We start from the raw sequence: 22,690 nt of genomic DNA on the forward strand, positions 1-22,690 counted from the left end.
GAAAAAACAACCCCAGAGTCAGAGATGTTGCAACTTCAAATATAAGATACCTTTTTATCTACAAAATGAAATTCATTGCACAAACTAAGTAACCATCAATGCCCCTCTTTATTAGTTGAAACACCTTCTGATTGATTATAAATCTCAGACTGAGTTACGAAAAGTTTTTTATGACAGGAACATCAGAGTCCTCACAGATTCCAACAGTCTAATTCTCCTATCCAAAATAATAGTATTAACAATAATAATTCTGCAGATGTCTACCAATGTTTCGACTAAAAGCACAAAACTGTGACTAAAAAGTCATCACAGATTATCAGAGAATGTTTCAAGCCAATGCCTCTCTAATTTGTGGGCTTTTGATCCAGTAATTGGTTTTGGACTGTGTTATGAGATGAACATAAACTGATAACTCACTCTCAAACTAAGGGGAAAAAAAGGTAGGTTTTTTTTTTTTTTTTTTTTTTTTTTCTCTTCTCTTCTTTCTGGGAGGGGAGTAAGAATTTAGTCCTATGGTTTGTAATTAGAATTTAGTCCCTATGATTTGATGAAACCTCATAAATTGTCCCTATGGCAGGAACAATTTATAAGGTTTCATGAAACTATAAGGACTAAATTCAACTTTCTCCATATCATAGGGACCAAAGTTGTAATTTAATCTATTTTCAAAGTAGAATTTAGTCCCCATGGTTTGTAATTAGAATTTAGTCCCTATGGTTTGATGAAATTTCATAAATTGTCCCTATGGTAGGGACTATTTATGAGGTTTCATAAAACCATAAGGACTAAATTCAAGTTTCTCCATATCATAGGGACCAAAGTTGTAATTTAATCTATTTTCAAAGTAATTTAACTAAAAATTCAATTTTTTTTTTAAACAAAAGGCGGATGAAAATGGGAAGGAAAGAAACATAATTTCAAAGAAAACTAAAATAGAAATTCTTATCAAATGGAGCCTTAAAAACAAAAACTTTTGCTTCTTGGAGCTTGAAGCCTCTCTATGAATTAGAGAAGATGACCCACAAACATAATGCAGACTGGTGCTCCAAATATTTTATAACAAAAAAATGATAAAATGTAAAATGAAGGAAGAAAGCACCACTAAGTCCACAACATTGAGAAATAATAGTATGCAATTCTCCACTGAATGAGCTCAATAATCCAGTAGTACATATACTCATCTGTATGCTAAGTTCGCTAATTTGAATGTGTGACCAAAACTGTAGAATTAGTTCAGAGAAATGGCATCAATTTGACACAAAATATCCGACCATTTTTCAGGTTACTCAACCAAGATAGATTCCACATAAATAAAGGGAAAACAGTGAAAAGCAGCAATTTGTATTGTCACCTTTCTAACTTTACATGCTAGATGTAAGCAATGTAAAAAATAAAAGTACTCGAATAGAACTCTAACTCATTACTCGCATAACCAGAAATATATAAACAACAGCAGCTTTACGATTCAAAGTAGTGGCTTAATTAAAAGCAAATCTTCCAACCTGATAGAATTAGTTCAGATCATAGCAGCCAATTAATGAAATCCTGATCCAATTTGCTTTTGCTTTAAGTCAAGTGCAAGGCGCTTGTTTTCAAGCTTCATCCTCTCATTTACCATCCTCATTGTTTCCAACTCACGGTCCTTTTTCTTGTTAAATCTATCCCACTTGAACTTCTGTTTCTCCAGTTCCAACATTTCAACTTGAATTTGAAGCTTCTGCTCTTCCAATTGAAGTAAGCGAAGCTCCATCCACTGCTTTTGCGATGTAGAAGCTTTCATACTTTCAGTTTCTAAATGAGCTGTATCAGCTTGAGCAAATGGTGCTTGTGAGTGACCATGAGAACTTTTGTTGCAATCAAGAGAACTCAAGGAATTACCACAGGCATGAGCATCATCATGGTCTTGGCCTCGTTTTAGCCTCTTCACTGACCCTCCTAATACCCCAAGTGATCGCCTATTGTCCGTATGGGGTAAAAAATTTTCCTCAAAATCATCATGTTCATCAGTTTCACCATGTTCTTGTTCATCAAAATCATCATTTTGATGTCTCCTTGGCTCGTCATTATCATGATCATCCCTTGCTCTAAAAGCCAGCTGCAAAGAACGCTGCAAAGCAGGATCATGGGGCAGATGAAGTCGATTTGAATTATGATAAGAACACATCTCCTCATAGAACAGTTGCTTTGAGTTTAAAATTTTCCTCACATCATCCTTCTCTTTGTCTGTCAAATAATCAATGACATCAAGAAGGGCAGGGTTCTCAACAACCTGACAAGAAGTGCCTCTCCCAATTATATCATTGAGCCTCTTATATCTCTTATTAAGATCATTAAATTTATCCTCACATTGCTGGGGTGAAACTTGATAACCCCTTTCAGCAATGACCTTTGATATCAGTTTCCATTTACCTTTCTTCTGTATAATTTGGCATTTCTTTCTTCCACCCCCATCAAGATCTGACCCAATATCATCTCCTATATAAGACACTGCTGTAATCAGAAGCTTCACCATTTTATCTGTCCATTTCACGCGATGCCACATTGATCCCTTCTTCCCCTTACTATTCTCGTTATGACCATCAACACCATCCTCAGTAAAACTCGGCTCTTCGTCACTAGCGGAGTTTTTACACCTTTCTCCCTTGTTATACTCTACCAAAGGCATGGTATGGTCACAATTTCCTACAACTCCCATGGAAAGTGAAAATCCCTCCTGAATGGAAGGATTAGCTGAAGATCCCTGACGAGTATGAGGATGATGATGCTGATGTAAGGCATGAGAGTGCTGTCCCTGATTATGAACCTTAAACGGTCCTTGCAAATCAAGACCTCCATAAGAAGTCCCTCCTGGAATCAACCCTCCTTGTGATAAATTCCCTTCCATATATGTCAAAAGAACATTTCACCTCATACTTAAAAACACATACCCCAGAATCCCATCTTCCATATGATCTTTAAACTATTAAATCACCAAATACTCATCCCTAAGATTACAAGACGGAAAAATCAAGCAAACCCACGTCGAAATTTCTCAACTAGACAATAGGAAATTTCTTTCAAACAAACCCCATTTGCCCAGAAACCGAAAGAACCAAGAGAAACCCTTCAAACATTTGATAAGAGCGATTAAACTGGAAAAGGGGGAAGATAAGAGAAAAAACCCTTCAAAGCAAAACACAATCAACAATCAACGAAGAAGCAAAATCACTTATCTGAGCAAAACCCGCCAAGAGCTGAAGACCCAGAAAGGAGGAAACAGATCCAGGCGCTTATTGGCTGTATGTGGCGATCGAGAAGGGAAAAAGGGAAGGAAGGGATGTGGGTTTTATTGTATTTTAAGAAGGAAAAATGGAAAAATGTCAAATGGGTGGGCGAAAGAACCGATCAGAGAGGCCAATACGAATGTGTAGGTTAAGTTTTTATGGAGGTTCGATGAAAGAATGGGAGGATCATTTAAAATTTGACGTCACAAATGCTGACAAAAACTACTTGTGTTAATCGTATCAAATATGCCATGTTTGAGCAGCATCTCCTCAATATGTATTGACGTCCGTTTCTTTGATTATGGCATCTTCAACTTCAAGACTTTGATTCCCAAATTTTTCATCTTTTTTACACTCTCTAGACTCAACTGCGTATTGAAAAGCGATTCCTTTTTAGGAGTAAAGTTCTGTTTTTCCATTCTTGTTCTCAAGAGGGAAAAAGAACTTGTCTTTTTTGAGTTAAAAGGGTTTTTGTATTTGTTTATTTCACCATCACGTTGTTATGGATTTTTTATTATAATAAAAACGAGTTATTTGGAGTTATATTCAATAAAAAAAAAAAAAAAAAAACATAGTTTAACCGACACAAAATTTATATTATCAACTTTGAGATTAGATTCGATTCTCTACATATTTTGTCAAAAAACTGCAAAAATCTCTTACAGTCATTGATTTTGTGGAATTTGTTGAAGTTGTTGCTGTCTACCAGGTGGTGTCATTATAATTGAGGAAGTTACATTTATCCCTTTTGAGTCCGGACAAATTCTTTGGCTCTTAAATCTACTTGAATTGAAGGCCTTGATGATATACTAGCTTTCTATAGCCGAAAATTCATTATGGAATTCTTTTTTAGTTTTCAGAGTGATAATTCAATTAGTCACGGTCAAATATGTCATGCTTGAAAGAACAATCTCTCGAGTGTATGGATTGAAAGAACACACTCCATGAGTAGGTGCCAGTATGTCTCGTGACATGTCAAATTCTTTAATTATGATTTTTGTCACTCTTTAGTTATGATTTTTGTTTTAGTTAAAGAAAAAAGAAAAGAAAAAAAGCAATATATATGTATGTGTGTGAATATATATAATTGAGAAATAAATAATTTCGAGCAAAAATAAAGTATTATAGGCATAGTTTAAAATTTCAATTTTCCCTCAATTTCTTGAAATTTCAAAAGTTCTATCGATGTTTTAACATTTCCATGAAAATTTCAAAATTTCAAGGTTTGGTTTTTGTTTTTGTTTTTGTTTCTTTTAGCAATATTCTATTTTAGCTCAAGGAAAGGGCAAAATAATTTTTTTTTCTCTTTTACTATACAAAATCTTTATTTTTAAGAAACCATATATTTTCATCAATTATTTTCCATTTAATTTTCACATCATTTCTCCTCAAACTCAATTAATGTGAGTACTCTAATATTCCTCTCATTTTCTCTCAAGTTATATCTACTTGTAGAGTTTTCTTTTTCTTTTTCATTTTATTGTGTTAATTTTTCTATTATTATTATGTTAGGTTAGGTCAGGTCAACCCTATGATTATTTATTTTTGTATCAATTTCATTTTATAATAGATAATTTACAATTATTTTATATACACATATTTCATGTCCTTTAATTTTGTAATTAAATTCCAACATTTGATATTATTTTGTAATCAATCATTTTTTAAAAATTTATACTATCGCAACTATATTTACACAGATAATTTACAATATACATCTAAATGTTGAAATACTTTATAGAAATAATGATTACAAATGTTCTATTATAATATAATCTAACCGTAATCAAAGTTTCATTAAATAATTATAACAATTTCCAAATATTTCTATAAAGTTCCCTAGAATTCCTATTCATATGGATGTTTGATATTTCCATAAAATCAGGATGTGAATATTTTTATTATTTTGAAACTTGATTATAGGAATAATAAGATTCTTTTTTTAAATAATAATAATAATAATAATAAGGTCCTTGGAAACATACGTAGGTCGGGTCGGGTCGGGTCTAGAAAGAGAGTATTGGGCCATCGGCGTTGGCATTTGATTTTGGACCGTAATTCGATTTCGACCCCAAAACCGATGACTGTGGGGATCGGAAACTCATAAACCCCACTCTTCAGTTTGCGATTTCAGAGCTTCCAACGCACCCAAAATGGCGACCGAAGAAGAAAGCACTGTCAAGGAGCCATTGGATCTCATCAGGTTGAGTCTTGACGAGCGTATTTACGTCAAGCTTCGCTCTGACCGCGAACTCCGCGGCAAACTCCATGTACATCCTCCGAAATTACTTCTTCTTTTTCCCTTTTTTTTCTCTTTATCTTCACTGTTTCTTTTCTCTAATTAATGTCGTCTCTCTATCTCTCTACCCCCTTCAATCGAATGCCCCCAATTGTTGGTTTTTGTTTAATGTCTTGGAGAATTAGGGTTTTGTTTTCGCTTGAGTTTCTTGATGGGGTTCCCTTGAAATTTGTTTACACTCATTTTGTTGAAAATGACGATACTTTAGTTGCTTCCAGTTAGCCATTAATATATCTTCAATTGAGTTTTTGCGTTCGGGATGGGGTGGAGGTTGGTTTGAGCTTTCTCTATTCTTGGGGAAATGGAATTGGATGAACCCGGAAGAAGTGCCCTAATGTTGGTGAAAAGTATCAAAGTTATAGCAGAGGCTTTCCCATATAAATCTGTGGTCTTACCCATTGGAGATTAAGTAGAAAGACGACTATTTTATCATGATCTGCTTCTTATTATCTATAGAGACGTTCCGTTATGAATGTGTTTCTTTTCAACAGAGATTCCTAATATGACAAATATTTAACTAATATGGTCAATTGTTCTAGGTTTAAGATGTTGATTATGATTAGTAGCTGGTCTGTCCATTGCATTTCTTTTAGTTTCAAGATGCTACTGTGAATGCAAAATTTTCAGCTTGGATTGAAATATGTCTCTTTCATTTTTATCATCGATTACCGAGATTTTCCTTTCCTGGAGTTTTAACTGCTTTCTGTTGCTGGCTATCATGTTTGGCAGGCTTATGATCAGCATCTTAATATGATTCTAGGTGATGTTGAAGAAATTGTTACTACAGTAGAAATTGATGATGAGACTTATGAAGAAATTGTTCGGGTACGCTCGTTTTCTTCATTAGGGTTGTTTGTAACTTTGTACTGTTCTTGGTCTTTAAGTCAAATGTAGTAGTAGAAGAGTTAAATAAATGTCCTATGAGAATAGTCGAAATTGAAATGCACGCAAGTTGGTTGGAAGTCTTGGTATTTAACCTGAAGCATTCATCTCCATGCTATAAAACAAATATGTACCACATACTGTAGTCCATTCCATATGCACTTAATTTACTACCATGACTAGAAACAACTACCATGCAGAAGATAGTTTTGAATACTCTAAGTTTGTCTCATTTTCAAGTAAATCAGGTGAGTTTACAAAAGTGAACACTGGATTACAAGTGTACATTGAGTTTTTAAAGGAAATAAATACATATTGCTTAAAAGTTTGATCTTTAGTACCAAACGAATGAAAGAAAAGATGATACCCTGTGGCCCTCAAGCTGGTTCATTGAGTCTATATCCCATACTTGATATGTTAACTCCAAAATTTCTCTTGTATATGCTTAAATTGAGATTTCACGTATTTTTCAATATTCCTTTCCAGACATCCAGGCGTACCGTTCCGTTTCTTTTTGTTAGAGGAGATGGTGTCATATTGGTTTCACCTCCACTCAGGACCGTTTAACTAAACTATCAGACATTTGCGTGCATTCTTAATGGGAACTTCTTATTCGTCTTCTCTACCAAATTGACTGGAGCTGGAATACTGTCAAGTACTCAACCCCATTCATAGACTAGGCTTTATCCTTTAGTTGTTATGCATATGTTGTTATATTGCATAAACTAGTTGTTTTGATATATTCAAGTTGTAACTGTAGTTTTTGACATTTTAATTGGCTGCACAGTTTGTTGCCTTCAGATTTTGAATGCAAGGCCAAGTAAACGAAACTTGAAATTGTGCATCTAAGCCATAGAGAATCAAGCATCGCTTGTTTTCTTATCCATTTTTATTTGTCTTCATCCTCATCGAAAAGCTTGTTTTGTTGGATTGATGGATTCTTGAACTCGTTCATTTTCTCAAGTAGTTGAAGAAATTTGCTGTATTTGTTAATGAATATCATGAATTGATCTCAAATGAGCTCTGGAACTGTTATCATTATCTTATCTTCATTGTATACCGGTTTCTTTGTGTCGATTTGTTTCAGCACAATGACATGAAATTATTATCCTTTTTCTTTATTCCCATCACATCTTGATCTTCCTTACCTTGGTGAAATTTATGGAATGGTAGACGTAATGAAATGTACATCTTAAAACTGTGTGCTTGAATAGCTTTTCAAACCATCCAGATTTTCTTTTTTCCAACGCACAGGAATTGATTTATTCATCTCTACTACACATTAAATTCAGGATGATATAACGCAAAAGTAAATGGCCTAACCTGAAAAACTTGCTCAACTTCCATATTATTATTCCCATAGTTTTCTCGTTATATCACAATTTTCTCTGCGGCACTTCAAAACAACTTTCAAAACAGCTTCAATTTGCTCACGACGGGGAAGACAATTCAGATACAATACAACTCCATTGGCTTCTACTTCACTGATGCCGAACTCATTGCTTTGAACAGCTTCTTAAACCAAATACTCCACTCCCCCAAACTTCAGCCAAATCATTAGTTGATACATTCCATATCCTGCATTGCCAAAATTCAGGTCAGACGGCTCTTGTAGTCATTTTTATCTAACATTCGATGTTAAACAGCAATTCATTATACAACTTGAACAAAAAATTTGGTGTTTACTAAAGATCTGGTCAGATCGAACCCAAAATCGAATCGAACTCTACTATTTATACATACACACACATGATACACGTTATATGTAAAACTGAAAACTTAACTGAATATTTGTAGTTGTACAGCCTATCAATACCATATTTACCTTTTTCCTAATTGGAGTAAGAAACTAAACTTTCACTAGAAAAAGAAGGAAATAACGTACAAATGCAGACAAAAGAACGAGTACACGAAAAGAGTCTTCAATTTAGGGTTGGCAAAAAATACCCACAAGGACTCGCCCCGTTCGGGTCGGGGATTCCCCGGTTTGACCAGGGATGGGATCAAATCGGGGAATTTATTTGGGGCCCTATTCGGGAACGGGGACAGTATCCCCGCCCCAACCCCGAATTTATATATATATTTTTATAAATAAATATATATATATAAATGTTATAAAATTATTATAAATATATATAAAAAAATCCAAAATGAAAAAGCCCAAAAGCCCAAAAACACAAAATTAATAAAAGCCCAAAAATATTTTCTTCTCCTCTTTCCTTTTTCCAAAATATTAAAATTAATAAATCTTTTCTTTTGCTTCTCCTAGGCCAAGACAAGACAACCCACAACCGCCAAAATCCCTAATTCCTAATCCAGCAGCCCCGCCGCAGCTCTTCTGCTCCGTCCGGCGTCCCTCACCCTCTGCTGACCGTGACCACCAACGTCCACTGACCGTGACCACCGGCGTCCGCTCCAGTTCCAGCCGAGCGTCCCTTCCACTTCCGATTTTCAGTTCCAGCCAAACATATTCAAAGCAGCGATTTGACGTTTCCTCAACCCAGCCTCAACCATTTCAGATTTTCAGGTAAACATTCAACGCCGTCCGTGTTGTTTTTTTATATATTTTGACTGTTCCAACTCTATGTTGTTTTTTTTTTTTTTTTTTGAAAAAAACAGATTTGTGCTATTTCGATAGACGAGACCTATTTCGTTCAACTTTCAAGATTTTAAAGTTCAAGCCGGTGTCAGTAAAAATTTCCTTTCGTTCTCTTGTTTAACCGTTTGATATTTTTGAAAATTATGCTTGAAATTAGTATGTTTGTGAATGCTTGAAAATTATGCTTGACATTAGTATGTTTGGCCGGTAAAAATTTCCGGCGACAGAAGCAAAACCAACTACCCTACTTCTACGATTCTACTCATACAGGTACATACAAACCAGAATTTCTGGTTCTTCTTGCCCTTTTTCTATCGAACGCTTTAATTTCTACTTGGAACTTTCCTTTCCACGAACNCGACAGAAGCAAAACCAACTACCCTACTTCTACGATTCTACTCATACAGGTACATACAAACCAGAATTTCTGGTTCTTCTTGCCCTTTTTCTATCAGACGCTTTAATTTTTACTTGGAACTTTCATTTCCACGAGCTTTCTCAAGCTGCTTAATCTTTTACTTTTCTGAGTTTTTAATTATAGTTGTCATCTTTGACTTTGACACGTGCATATCGAATATCTTTTGCTAGAATTAATATTTACACTGATCTTTGATTATGTGTATGTTCCTTTGGGGGATTCTCGAACTCTGTTATACTGTCTTGTTTTAAGTGTGTCGGCTCTGGGTTTGAGTTTTCGGTGTCTCTTTTTCCCTTGTATTTGACTGTCATTATATGTTGAACTTCATCATTTGCCTTATATTTTGTTACGTACTGAATATTCTTGATGGGGTTGTGATTATTTTTGCAAATGTGGTTGATATTCTTTGCTTTTCATCCCGATTAACTTAAATATAGTTCAACTGGTTAAGACATAACTTTCAACCAATAAGATTAGAAGTTTGGATCCCGACAAAGTATAGATATCTTTGTGGGAGAAGTTGAGAGTTGAAGTAATAACTGATTACTAAATATAATTTTCTTTTCCAGATTATAATTTTCAAAAGTGATCCGTGAAATTCTATGGATATCATTTCTTTATGCAGGTTAGAATTTTCAAAAAGAAAGCCATGAAATTCTATGGGTGCTTTGTCCCATTTTGACTACCATTGTGTAGTGCAAAAAGAAAGAAACATATAACTATTTGTAGTTGTACGATTAGGAAGAGAAAAATCTAGAAGAATGGACTATGTCAGACCAGGATATAACAATCATTTAGGGAGTGTTTGATTCAAGAACTAGATTTGTACAATTTATGATTAAGAAACTTGAGTTTGCTCCATTGGCTGCATAAACTCAAGCTTATAAAATTTACATTATAAACTGCAAGCTAACTTTTATGAACACATTACCAAACATAGATTTCATAAACTAGGTTTCTGAAATACATTTCTTTTACAATGCAAACAGACTATGTGAACCCAAACTCGTGTTACGAGGCTTTTTAAATAAAAAACGAGTTGTAAGGGAAATATTCTCTTAAGAGTTCTTCAAGTCTTTGTAGATAGTTAAACTCTTAAATAAATTCTTCTTTCATACCGAGCTGATATTCATATCCACTGTTTCACATAAAGTTTCAGAACTGGATTAACTTGCATGAAATCCATTTTTTGGTTTGCTTGAATGTTCTGTTAGCTGTAATTATTATTTATTCCTTTCAATTTCACCATATTGGAATGTTTCAGTCACTACTGCACTAATACAGAAATGTTAGTTCTTTTAACTTTTTGTGTAACGTCTCGTGTTTTCAGATAAACTAATTTAATTGTTTGAACATATTTAAGATTTTATCTTATCTAATTAAATTGGAGTTGATTGGATTAACTAGAATTGTAACTTGGAGTTCAATTTGAGAAAGTAGATTCGAGTGAGTTACATCTTGAATTAATTAAACTTGAAAATTTAATTGATGAGAAATTTTTAATTACGTCTCAAATTCATTATTTTGGAAATTTAATCATTGGTTGGATTTTTTATCAAGTTTGGAAAGTTCAAATTTTATCGAGTTTTTTCTTAAGATCTTGCTCAGATAATTTTGGAGCTTTTGATTTGAATTTGGAAAGGAAGGGGGTAGAAAACAAAACAGGCAAACTCTTTCAAACGGTCACTTAACAAAGCATTGATATGACTTGCTTTCATTATCACCTGTAATATAACTTTGTGGCACGTCCTATCATTGAATTTTTTGGTGTACTTGATCTTGAACCATTTGACTTGCCATTTTTATCGCTAATTTGATCTTTGGGATAAGAAAAATTAATGTTTTCAGTTCTTGATGACTAAAACTGATGGTAGTGTGCCAGGTTTTTATTCTCTCCATGATGCATACCCTACTTAACACAACATATGATCATTTGTTTATTTGCTTTTGTTTACTTCTTTTCATTTAGATTCTTTTAATTTGTTTTGTTCATTTCAATCATCTTCCCACAGATTTGTCTCTACTAAGAGAGTCGAGACATACGATGGTATTCAAACCATAGAAAAGGGATGTCTTATAAAGTACTGCAGAAGTTGAGGTATTGGGATCCAAGGTTCTCTTCTCCTTATGTCCTCAAATACTTCCTTAGGAACTTTTCTCTATGGTCAATGAAGAAAGATCCAGACCTTGAATCAGCTCTATCTCGTAATCGTCGATGGATTGCCAATAACCAAATCAAGAATATTATCCTTCGTTGTCCTGATCAGGCAACACCTGTAAAATTTCTCCAAAAGAAGTTCAAAACCCTCGACCTTCAAGGAAAAGCCCTTAATTGGCTGAAAAAGTATCCTTGCTGCTTTGAAGTTTATCTCCACAATGATGAGCGCTACTTTCGGCTAACAAAGAGGATGATGGCTTTGGTTGAAGAGGAAGAAGCTGTCAAAGATATGCAGGAGCCTGTTGTTGTCAAACGGTTGGCAAAGTTGCTGATGATGGCTTCAAATCAGAGACTAAATGTCGTAAAACTCGGTGAATTAAAGCAGAATTTTGGGCTCTCGGATGACTACTTGATAAGAATTGTACCCAAATATTCAGATATGTTTCGAATTGTAAACTATACTGGGAAAAAGAATTCAATGGAAATAGAATTGATCTCTTGGAAACCCGAGCTAGCAATTTCCAACATAGAATCTTCAGCTTGCAAGCATGGGGTTGAGCCAGCTTTCTCTTGCTCACTGCCAACAACTTGGGTAAATTCATGGGAAAAGTTCCATGAATTTAATGCTTCTCCATATGTGTCACCATACGAAAATCCTGCAGGCTTGGTGCAAGGTACAAAAGAGATGGAAAAAAGAATAGTGGGATTGATTCATGAGATATTGTCATTGACATTATGGAAGAAAGCATCAATTATAAAGCTTGGACATTTCAGCAGGGAATTTGGTCTGCCATTGAAGTTGAATGCATTGCTGCTTAAGCACCCTGGCATATTCTATGTCTCAAACAAGTATCAGATTTACACTGTTGTTCTTAGAGAAGGGTATAATGGATCAAAATTAATTGAGAAAGATCCACTAGTGGTTGTAAAAGAGAAGTTTGGAGAATTGATGCAGGAAGGACTTCATGAATATAACAAGCGACATCATTTGATGAATTTAGAAAAGAAGAGAATGAAGGGAATGCTTTTGGGTAGATCAGAAAAGAACAAGAGGAAAGATTTTGAACCAGATGATCCTGATGGTCAAGGAAACAATCTAGGAGGTTTACTTGAGCCAGAGGAAAGGAAAAGATTCTACCAGTCTCTCTTTGATGATGGTCTTGCATAACTTGTAGGTGCTCGCTAGAACTTCATATGGTTCTAAACATTCAACCGTTTGGTAATTATTTGGTTTTTTATTTTTGTTTTTGAAAATTAAGCCTAGACATTACTTCCACCCTCTAAATTTCTTCTTTAATTATCTACATTTGATACTAAAAAAAATAACTTTTAAAAAATTGTTTTTGCTTTTGGAATTTAGCTAAGAATTCAACTATTGTATTTGATAAAGATGCAAATCATTATAAGAAATGAGGAAGAAATATGCTTAATTTAAAAAAAGAACAAAATAGTTATCAAACGGAATCAAAATTCCAAGAAGAGATGTTTAAAAACAAAGATAAAATAGTCATTAGGATTCCAATTAATCAATTATTATTATTATTATCATCAATCGGCCCTCATATTTTTGAACAAGGGTACTTTCTAGTTACTTGTAATTGAAGTAGGGTTGGCAGGGTCAGGGCGCGATGGGGGGCGTCCCCTGTCCCCAGTCCCATGGGGGAAATTGTCCCCCATCCTCGCCATTTGAAGGTGGGGATGAGGGCAGGGATTCCCCATCGGGGAAACGGGGTCCCCGCGGGTTCCATTCTTCGTTTTTCCGCGGGGATTCCCCATTTTTTTAGTTAAAATTTGATTAGTTCATGAAAAATCTATTAAAAAAGTTTATCGAATTTCTCATTTTTTAATTCAAGTGATTTTATTTGAAATTTGACTAATGCACAACAAATGAACAGAAAACAATAGACTATTTTAATTGACAAACAATTTAAAAGCTAACAAATCCATTAAATAATTTTATAACTTAAAATTCAATAAAGTTTGAATAAGAAAGTTAATTCAAGGCAAACGTTTTATGCATTCAAATAAGTATATAACTTAAAATTCAACAAAACTTGTCCTCTCTTCAACGATTTTACAATCAAATCTTTCACTTTTCTTAGTATCATCCCATCCTTAGTATTCATTCTTACGTTTAAAATGTAATAAACAAATAATTCCTTGAGTATATCTTAATCACCACGCCATCTTCAATAGAATTGTCTGCATCTTCTAAAACGGTTGCTAAATGTGTAACAATTTCTTTTTCGTGCTAGTACCTTACATTGTCAAATATTTGTAATAAATGAAAATATTTATTAATATATTAAATGATAGAAAGATATTAAACAAACTAACCTGTCAAAACTTCCGTTGCGATCCAATTTTGAGCGCACATCAAAGCCTTTATCGTCTATATCTTTGGATGAAGTTTGTTACGATGTGGGCTTACAATCGTACTAAAAGCAGACTCTGATGCGGGATGGCTAAGATGTCTCTTGCAATTTTTTGTAAAATTGGATACTTGACACCATTCAATTTCCACCAACTCAAAATGTCATAATCAGATGTTCAAGGTGAGGTTCATCGAAATATGCATCAAACTGTTGCTTCTGATTCACATTATTGGAATCTGATACAAAAAGGCATAATCATTAAAATCACCAAATTCGATATTCTGTGAGGTTCCATTATTCAAATTTCTAACGTGATAATTATCACTTTCACCTTCATGCTTTATATTCTATTTCCAAATCTGAACAAATTTTTTTAATCCTTTCCACTTCAAGAAAAAATTATCTTCATAAATTATATGAAAGTAAAATTCAATCAACTTTAATTTGTAACATGGTTCTAAAAGTCTCTGATCTCTTGAATGCCAGAATTAGTCCACTCAGAAATAGCCAATTTCAATTTACAAATTTTTGGGAAAAAAAGATTGTAGGATATTTGAATCAAGAAAATATTTCAGTTACGTGATGAAATATTTTCAATTTCTCACATATTTCTTTTGCTAATACCCAATCTTGATCCAAAGGCAAATACTTGTACTTTGGTTCTCGTTGTTTTAATCGATAAAAAATAGCTTTGTACTTTAATGCAGTGGCTAACATAAAATAGGTGGAATTTCACCCAGTACAACAATCAAGACTCAATATCTGACCATCATAAACATTCAACTATCGAGCAGTTTCCTCAAATTTCTCTTTCTTTTTTTGTGTATGCACCCAAAAAGACACACTACTACGTACTCTTTCGATCCCATCTCCTATCACTACTAACCCATCTTTCACAATCAAGTTTGGAATATGTGCACAACACCGCATATGAAATAAACTCCCATCCAATATTAAGTTTCCACACAAACTAACAACAAGCATATTAACCATAGAGTCATTGGTACTACAATTATCTATAGTTACTGATGACAATTTTCGATCAATATTCCAATTTAACAGACATTCCATTATTTCTTCAAGAAGCATCTCAGAAGTGTGTAGAGAAGGGACATATATAAACCTGATTATTTTGTTTTGCAAAACCCAACTATCATCAACAAAATGAACAACCATATAACCTTTTGTTTGGTGGTTGGAAGTTCACATATCCATTGTCAGGGCAATCTTTCCTTTGATCTCATTCAACAATGCCATGGTTTTCAAGTTTTTAGTCTCCTAAATTTTCAAAATCTCCTTTATTGTGTTTCTTGACACTATCTTAAATAATGGTTGGATAACATTACAAAATTCCCTAAAACCTTCATGCTCAACCATTGAGAGAGAATATTCATGTCTTATTATCATCCTAGCTAATGTTTTTTTTGTAGTTTCCCGATCAAAGTTATATAAACTCAATGTATTGTTCTTCTCTCTATTAGGATTCAATAAGGATTGTCGTATGTCCTTTTGTCCTTTATATGGGCATATCTTAATATGATCATGCAAATGTTTGATTTTATTTTTACTTTCACCCCCTAATTTTCGTTTGCAGTAATTACAAACTGCCTTGACTACTCCATCTATTTTTTGTTTTTTAAAATGATTCCAAACAACCGATGTCAATCTCCTCTTTAAAGATCCCTTCTCAATATCCTCATCAAGAATAACACAATTATCAACATTCAAATTATCATCATTCGATGAGCATGGAGTTAAATTTGGGGTTGAATTTTAGGTTAAATCTGGGGTTGGATCTGGGATTGGACTTGGAATTTGACTTGAAGAATCTTGATTTGTAGAAGGTGATGAAAACATTGTTTTCACCCTATTCAAAGCATTCAAACATTTAATTTAAAAACCTCTCTTTAGACTTGGACTTCATTTTCAAAATATTCAAACATATTCAAAGCATTCAACGATTCAACCCCAAAATTGAAAGCATTCAAATTTCAAACATATTTTTCAAACATATTAAGCCTACAATCCAAAACATTCAAATACCAAATATACACGGACATATTTTTCAAACATATTCAAGCTTAAAATTCAAAACATTCAAATATCAAACATACACAAACATAATTTTTACCGACCAAACATACAATTTCAAACATACATAAACATACTAATTTCAAGCATAATTTTCAAAAATATCAAACAGCCAAACAAGAGAATGAAAGAAAATTTGGTGGTCACGGTCAGTAGACGCAGAGGGTAAGGACGCAGAGGGTGGTCACGATCAACAGACGCAGAAGGACGTTGGTGGATGCTGAAAAATCGGAAGTGGAAGGAAACCAGCAGAGGGACGCTGGTGGACGCCGGACGGAGCAAACGCAGAGGGTGAGGGACGCTGGACGGAGCAGAAGAGCTGCGGCGGGGCTGCTGGATTAGGAATTAGGGATTTTGGGTTGTCTTGTCGTGGCCCAGGAGAAGCAAAAGAAAAGATTTAATTTTAATATTTTGGAAAAAGGAAAGAGGAGAGGAAAATATTTTGGTTTTTTTTTTTTTTTTTTTTTTTTTTTTTTTTTTAAATTTTTAATTTTGGGTTTTTGGGCTTTTGGACTTTTTCATTTTGATTTTTTTTATATATATTTATAATAAGTTTATAACATTTATTTATATATATATATAAATATATATAAATTCGGGGTCGGGATTAATCGGGGTCGGGGTCGGGGCGGGGATACTATCTCCATCCCCGGATGGGGCCCCGAATAAATTTCCTAGTTTGACCCCATCCCCGGTTAAATCGGGGAATCCCTGACACGAACGGGGCGGGTCCCCGCTAAGAGAGTTGAGACATACTATAGAAAAGGATGTCATATAAAGTACCACAGAAGTTGAGGTATTGGGATCCAAGGCTCTCTTCTCCTTATGCCCTCAAATAATTTCGTAGGAACTTTTCTCTATGGTCAATGAAGAAAGATCCAGACCTTGAATCAGCTCTATCTCGTAATTGTTGATGGATTGTCAATAACCAAATCAAGAATATTATCCTTCGTTGCCCTGATCAGGCAACATTTGTTAAATTTCTCCGAAGGAAGTTCAAAACCCTCGACCTTCAAGGAAAAGCCCTTAACTGGCTGAAAGGGTATCCTTGCTGCTTTGAAGTTTATCTCCACAATGATGAACACTACTTTCGGCTAACAAAGAAGATGATGGCTTTGGTTGAAGAGGAAGAAGCTGTCAAAGATATGCAGGAGCCTGTTGTTGTCAAACGGTTGGCAAAGTTGCTAATGAAGACTAAATGTCATAAAACTTTGTGAATTAAGGCAGAATTTTAGGCTCTCGGATGACTACTTGATAAGAATCGTTCCCAAATATTTAGATATGTTTCGAATTGTAAACTATACTGGGAAAAAGAATTCAATGGAAATAGAACTGATCTCTTGGAAACCCGAGCTAGCAATTTCCAGCATAGAATCTTCAGCTTGCAAGCATGGGGTTGAGCCAACTTTCTCATATTCAATGCCAACAACTTGGGTAAATTCATGGGAAAAGTTCCATGAATTTAATGCCTCTCCATATGTGTCACCATACGAAAATCCTACAGACTTGGTGCAAGGTACAAAAGAGATGGAAAAAAGAACAATGGGGTTGATTAATGAGATATTGTCATTGACATTATGGAAGAAAACATAAATTATAAAGCTTGGACATTTCAGCAGGGAATTTGGTCTGCCATTGAAGTTGAATGCATTGCTGCTTAAGCACCCTGGCATATTCTATGTCTCAAACAAGTATCAGATTTACACTGTTGTTCTTAGAGAAGGGTATAATGGATCAAAATTAATTGAGAAAGATCCACTAGTGGTTGTAAAAGAGAAGTTTGGAGAATTGATGCAGGAAGGACTTCATGAATATAACAAGCGACATCATTTGATGAATTTAGAAAAGAAGAAATGCTTTTGGGTAGATAAAAAAAGAACAAGAGGAAAGATTTTGAACCAGATGATCCTGATTGTCAACGAAACAATCTAGGAGGTTTTCCGAGTTTTAATTCACCGAGAGCCCAAAATTCCGCCTTAATTCACCGAGTTTTACGACATTTAGTTTCTGATTTGAAGCCATCATCAACAACTTTGCCAACCGTTTGACAACAGTAGGCTTCTGCATATCTTTGACAGTTTCTTCCTCTTCAACCAAAGCCATCATCCTCTTTGTTAGCCGAAAGTAGTGCTCATCATTGTGGAGATAAACTTCAAAGTAGCAAGGATACTTTTTCAGCCAGTTAAGGGCTTTTCCTTGAAGGTAGAGGGTTTTGAACTTCTTTTGGAGAAATTTTACAGGTGTTGCCTGATCAGGGCAACAAAGGATAATATTCTTGATTTGGTTATTGACAATCCATCGATGATTACGAGATAGAGCTGATTCAAGGTCTGGATCTTTCTTCATTGACCATAGAGAAAATCTCCTAAGGAAGTATTTGAGGGCATAAGGAGAAGAGAACCTTGGATCCCAATACCACAACTTCTGCGGTACTTTATACGACATCCCTTTTCTATGGTTTGAATACCATCATATGTCTTGACTCTCTTAGTAGAGACAAATCTTTTGGAAGATGATTGAAATGAACAAAACAAAAGAATCTAAATGAAAAGAAGTAAACAAAAGCAAATAAACAGATGATCATATGTTGTGTTAAGTAGGGTATGCATCATGGAGAGAATAAAAACCTGGCACACTACCATCGGTTTTAGTCATCAAGAACTGAAAAACATTAATTTTCCTTATCTCAAAGATCAAATTAGCGATAAAAATGGCAAGTCAAATGGTTCAAGATCAAGTACACCAAAAAATTCAATGATAGGACGTGCCACAAAGTTATATTACAGGTGATAATGAAAGTAAGCCATATCAATGCTTTGTTAAGTGACCATTTGAAAGAGTTTGCCTGTTTTGTTTTCTACCCCATTCCTTTCCCAATTCAAATCAAAAGCTCCAAAATTATTTGGGCAAGATTTTAAGGAAAAACTCGATAAAATGTGAACTTTCCAAACTTGATAGAAAATCCAACCAATGATTAAATTTCCAAAATAATGAATTTGAGGCGTAATTAAAAATTTCTCATCAATTAAATTTTCAAGTTTAATTAATTCAAAATGTAACTCACTCGAATCTACTTTCTCAAATTGAACTCCAAGTTACAATTCTAGTTAATCAAATCAACTCTAATTTAATTAGACAAGATAAAATCCTAAATATGCTCAAACAATTAAATTAGTTTATCTGAAAACACGAGACGTTACACAAAAAGTTAAAAGAACTAACGTTTTCGTATAAGTGCAGTGGTGACTGAAACATTCCAATATGGTGAAATTGAAAGGAATAAATAATAATTACAGCTAACAGAACATTCAAGCAAACCAAAAGGTGGATTTCAGCAAGTTAATCCAGTTCTAAAACTCTATGTGAAACAGTGGATATGAGTATCAGCTCTGTATGAAAGAAGATTTTATTTAAGAGTTTTACTATCTACAAAGACTTGAAGAACTCTTAAGGGGATATTTCCCTTGCAACTTGTTTTTTATTTAACAAGCCTCGTAACACGAGTTTGGGTTCACATAGTCTGTTTGCATTGTAAAAGAAATGGATTTCAGAAACCTAGTTTGTGAAATCTATGTTTGGTAATGTGTTCATAAAAGTTAGCTTGTAGTGTATAATGTAAATTTTATAAGCCTGAGTTTATGCAGCCAATGGAGAAAACTCAAGTTTCTTAATCATAGATTATACAAATCTAGTTCTTGAATCAAACACTCCCTAAAGGATTGTTATATCCTGGTCTGACATAGTCCATTCTTCTAGATTTTTCTCTTCCTAATCGTACAACTACAAATAGTTATATGTTTCTTTCTTTTTGCACTACACAATGGTAGTCAAAATGGGACAAAGCACCCATAGAATTTCACGACTTTCTTTTTGAAAATTCTAACCTGCATAAAGAAATGATATTCATAGAATTTCATGGATCACTTTTGAAAATTATAATCTGGAAAAGAAAATTATATTTAGTAATAAGTTATTACTTCAACTCTCAACTTCTCCCACAAAGATATCTATACTTTTTCGGGATCCGAACTTCTAACCTTATTGGTTGAAAGTTATGTCTTAACCAATTGAATTATATTTAAATTGATCGAGATGAAAAGCAAACAATATCAACCATATTTGCAAAAATAATCAAAACCTCATCAAGAATATTCAGTACGTAACAAAATATAAGGCAAATGATGAAGTTCAACATATAATGACAGTCAAATACAAGGGAAAAGGAGACACCGGAAACTCAAATCCAGAGCCGACACACTTAAAACAAGACAGTAAAACAGGGTTCGGGAATCCCTCAAAGGAACATACACATAATCTAAGAAATCAGTGTAAATATTAATTCTAGCAAAAGATATTCGAAATGCACGTGTCAAAGTCAAAGATGACAACTATAATTAAAAACCCAGAAGCTTGAGAAAGTTCGTGGAAAGGAAAGTTCCAAGTAGAAATTAAAGCGTTCGATAGAAAAAGGGCAAGAAGAACCAGAAATTCTGGTTTGTATGTACCTGTATGAGTAGAATCGTAGAAGTGGGGTAGTTGGTTTTGCTTCTGTCACTGGAAATGGCGATCGCTTTGAATCGGACCGGCGTCGTTGGTGATCGAAGCTGCGTTTTAGGCGAAGGAAGGAGAAAAGCCTTGTGCCCAATTTCGGCCCACCAAGTATTTGATCCAATTTCATTCAAACCCATTTAAGACAAATTCAATCTTCAAAATAATAATAATAATTATAAAAATAAAATAAATAAATAAATGTACTTAGAAAAAAATAAGGGCTAAAATTCATGAATATAGTGGGTTTTCAAACTATGACAAACATGCGATAGATGGGAAATGATTTTAAAAAATAGGTGGGAATGGAAAGTGTTACAATAATCATGTACCCAGTACACGATTAGCTTTTAATCTAATCAGCATCATGTTATAGCACCATGTTAGCAATGGTGGATTGGCCAAAGGCATACTCGTGTACTGGGTCTACGATTTACTTTTGTTTTTTTTTTAAATTCTGATTTTTTACGGTTTTTTTTTTAATTTTTAACTAACAAATTTCTTCATTACTAAACTTATTTATATATTTAATTTGCAATGAAAACTTAATTAGTCTGCACCCATATTAAAAAAAATTTTTTGACTTGACTAAGTAGTACATCTCTCTACAAATATATATAAAAAAAGATCTCATGTATATGGTAGAGTCTTATTTAGAAAAAGAGAAATTAGTTCTTTAATTTTAAAATAGAAGTTTATATGAAATTTAAAGATGACCCTCCTGGTGTTTACCCCATAGGGGGTTGTTTTTATGTGCCGCTAAATTGGCTTTGCCTTGTTGTCGTTGTCGTCGAATACATCTTTGATCAGTGTCAGCAACATTGAGTCGTCTTGTTTGTTGAATAATACTTTCGACGACGTTAACCAATATTTGGTTACACATTAAACCCAACTCTGGTAAATTGTATTGTACTTAATATTGTTGTATCTCTTTGATAAAATTATTTTGTACGATGAAAAAGTTAATATTAAATAATATTCATATCATATATTTGGGAAATGTAAGATTATAAATCTCTTACCATGCAATAATAGTAATCGTCTTCAAGTGTGATAAATCGCCTCATGATTGAATCGTACTAGGAAAAATAGTCATCTAATACAGTTGTCCATTTGTTATTTCTCCCTATGCACAATGATCATGAGGTGCATGCCAGTAGGATATATATTCTGCATGAATTCGACGCCAGTCTTGGTCGTGCTTACCTCTCAAATCAATCTGGTGTAGTGTCGGGAGTGTATAGCACAACGAAGGCACCATTNGACGCCAGTCTTGGTCGTGCTTACCTCTCAAATCAATCTGGTGTAGTGTCGGGAGTGTATAGCACAACGAAGGCACCATTTTTCGCAGACTGAACAGTCTCAACACACGATTTGGATGATGCCACTCTACTATATGGAAACATATAAGAAGGAAAACGGTCAATCAGATGTCTTGACCATCACAATAGTAATCAGGTAGTGATGACCAAATAACTTGCATGTATGGCATCCAATTAATTTGACAAAAAAATTATTATATACACACAAAAAATTTAAATATTAATTTACATATACATTTATTACCTGATTGTGTATCAGTCTATCAAATATTTGTAGGTATACTAGCAACATATTTGTTGATTGTTCAGAGATAGCTAGCTAATACACCACTCCATCTAAAATTATAAAAACATATCATTAATTTATATTATTACATAAAATAATAATGAAATAAATATATAAATGAAATAATACCGACATTGAGTGGATTATGACCTAGGGCCTCTAACTAGACTTTGGTGCTATAATTAGCTATTTCCAACGCTTATATATTAGTACCAAAAAATTCCTCTATAAAGCCATACAAGACAGGCACCATTCCACAAGTACGTACCAGCATGCTCGAAATCAGACAGTAAAAGGAGAAACATAAGATGTACCAGAATGTTTGACTCGTTAGCGAATAAAAATCTTCTAATAAGCTGCATAATGTATGCTCGTGTATACTTACGTATGCTGATGTCATCGACATTGGGAAGAAATTCTGAAAATTGGGACGCTAACCACAGGATACT

The 22,690-nt window shown here is 34.1% G+C and overlaps 3 protein-coding genes, 1 long non-coding RNA gene and 1 pseudogene across 7 annotated transcripts; 3 read left to right on the forward strand and 2 right to left on the reverse strand.

The window, feature by feature from the left end:
• Positions 1-1,232: 1,232 nt before the first annotated feature.
• On the reverse strand, positions 1,233-3,520 carry LOC120075776. Its single transcript, XM_039029440.1, has one exon. The coding sequence runs from the start codon at positions 2,882-2,884 to the stop codon at positions 1,535-1,537; it is 1,350 nt and encodes a 449-aa protein (XP_038885368.1). The 5' UTR covers positions 2,885-3,520; the 3' UTR covers positions 1,233-1,534.
• Positions 3,521-5,327: 1,807 nt separating this feature from the next.
• LOC120076562 (sm-like protein LSM3A) lies at positions 5,328-7,461 on the forward strand. The gene is made up of 3 exons (XM_039030430.1): positions 5,328-5,533; positions 6,292-6,387; positions 6,931-7,461. Exons 1-3 carry the CDS (start codon positions 5,417-5,419, stop codon positions 7,009-7,011), a joined length of 294 nt encoding a protein of 97 aa, XP_038886358.1. The 5' UTR covers positions 5,328-5,416; the 3' UTR covers positions 7,012-7,461.
• A 1,305-nt stretch (positions 7,462-8,766) lies between these two features.
• LOC120076561 (protein WHAT'S THIS FACTOR 1 homolog, chloroplastic) lies at positions 8,767-12,895 on the forward strand. Of its 4 annotated transcripts, none has more exons than XM_039030426.1 (3): positions 8,767-8,971; positions 9,064-9,313; positions 11,474-12,895. In XM_039030426.1, exon 3 carries the CDS (start codon positions 11,531-11,533, stop codon positions 12,785-12,787), a length of 1,257 nt encoding a protein of 418 aa, XP_038886354.1. In that variant the 5' UTR covers positions 8,767-8,971; positions 9,064-9,313; positions 11,474-11,530; the 3' UTR covers positions 12,788-12,895. The 4 variants fall into 4 exon arrangements, with proteins under 4 accessions (XP_038886354.1, XP_038886356.1, XP_038886355.1 ...); XM_039030428.1 differs by having other exon boundaries at positions 9,064-9,130; XM_039030427.1 differs by lacking the exon at positions 9,064-9,313.
• A 721-nt stretch (positions 12,896-13,616) lies between these two features.
• On the reverse strand, positions 13,617-20,756 carry LOC120076563. The gene is made up of 3 exons (XR_005481572.1): positions 20,591-20,756; positions 13,957-14,230; positions 13,617-13,877 (listed from the first exon to the last, which is right to left on the reverse strand). It is a non-coding gene; the product is annotated as an uncharacterized LOC120076563 (long non-coding RNA).
• Positions 14,282-19,969, forward strand: LOC120076560 (annotated as a pseudogene).
• Positions 20,757-22,690: the final 1,934 nt, after the last annotated feature.

The sequence above is a fragment of the Benincasa hispida genome, chromosome 4, assembly GCF_009727055.1.
Source record: "Benincasa hispida cultivar B227 chromosome 4, ASM972705v1, whole genome shotgun sequence".
NCBI classification, from domain to species: domain Eukaryota; kingdom Viridiplantae; phylum Streptophyta; class Magnoliopsida; order Cucurbitales; family Cucurbitaceae; genus Benincasa; species Benincasa hispida.

Coding starts and splice junctions, on each gene's coding strand:
- LOC120076561 (XM_039030426.1), top strand. CDS start 11,531: ATGTCTTATAAAGTACTGCAGAAGTTGAGGTATTGGGATCCAAGGTTC.
- LOC120075776 (XM_039029440.1), bottom strand. CDS start 2,884: ATGGAAGGGAATTTATCACAAGGAGGGTTGATTCCAGGAGGGACTTCT.
- LOC120076562 (XM_039030430.1), top strand. CDS start 5,417: ATGGCGACCGAAGAAGAAAGCACTGTCAAGGAGCCATTGGATCTCATC. Junction 5,534..6,291: donor AACTCCGCGGCAAACTCCAT/GTACATCCTCCG, acceptor CATGTTTGGCAG/GCTTATGATCAGCATCTTAA. Junction 6,388..6,930: donor CTTATGAAGAAATTGTTCGG/GTACGCTCGTTT, acceptor ATTCCTTTCCAG/ACATCCAGGCGTACCGTTCC.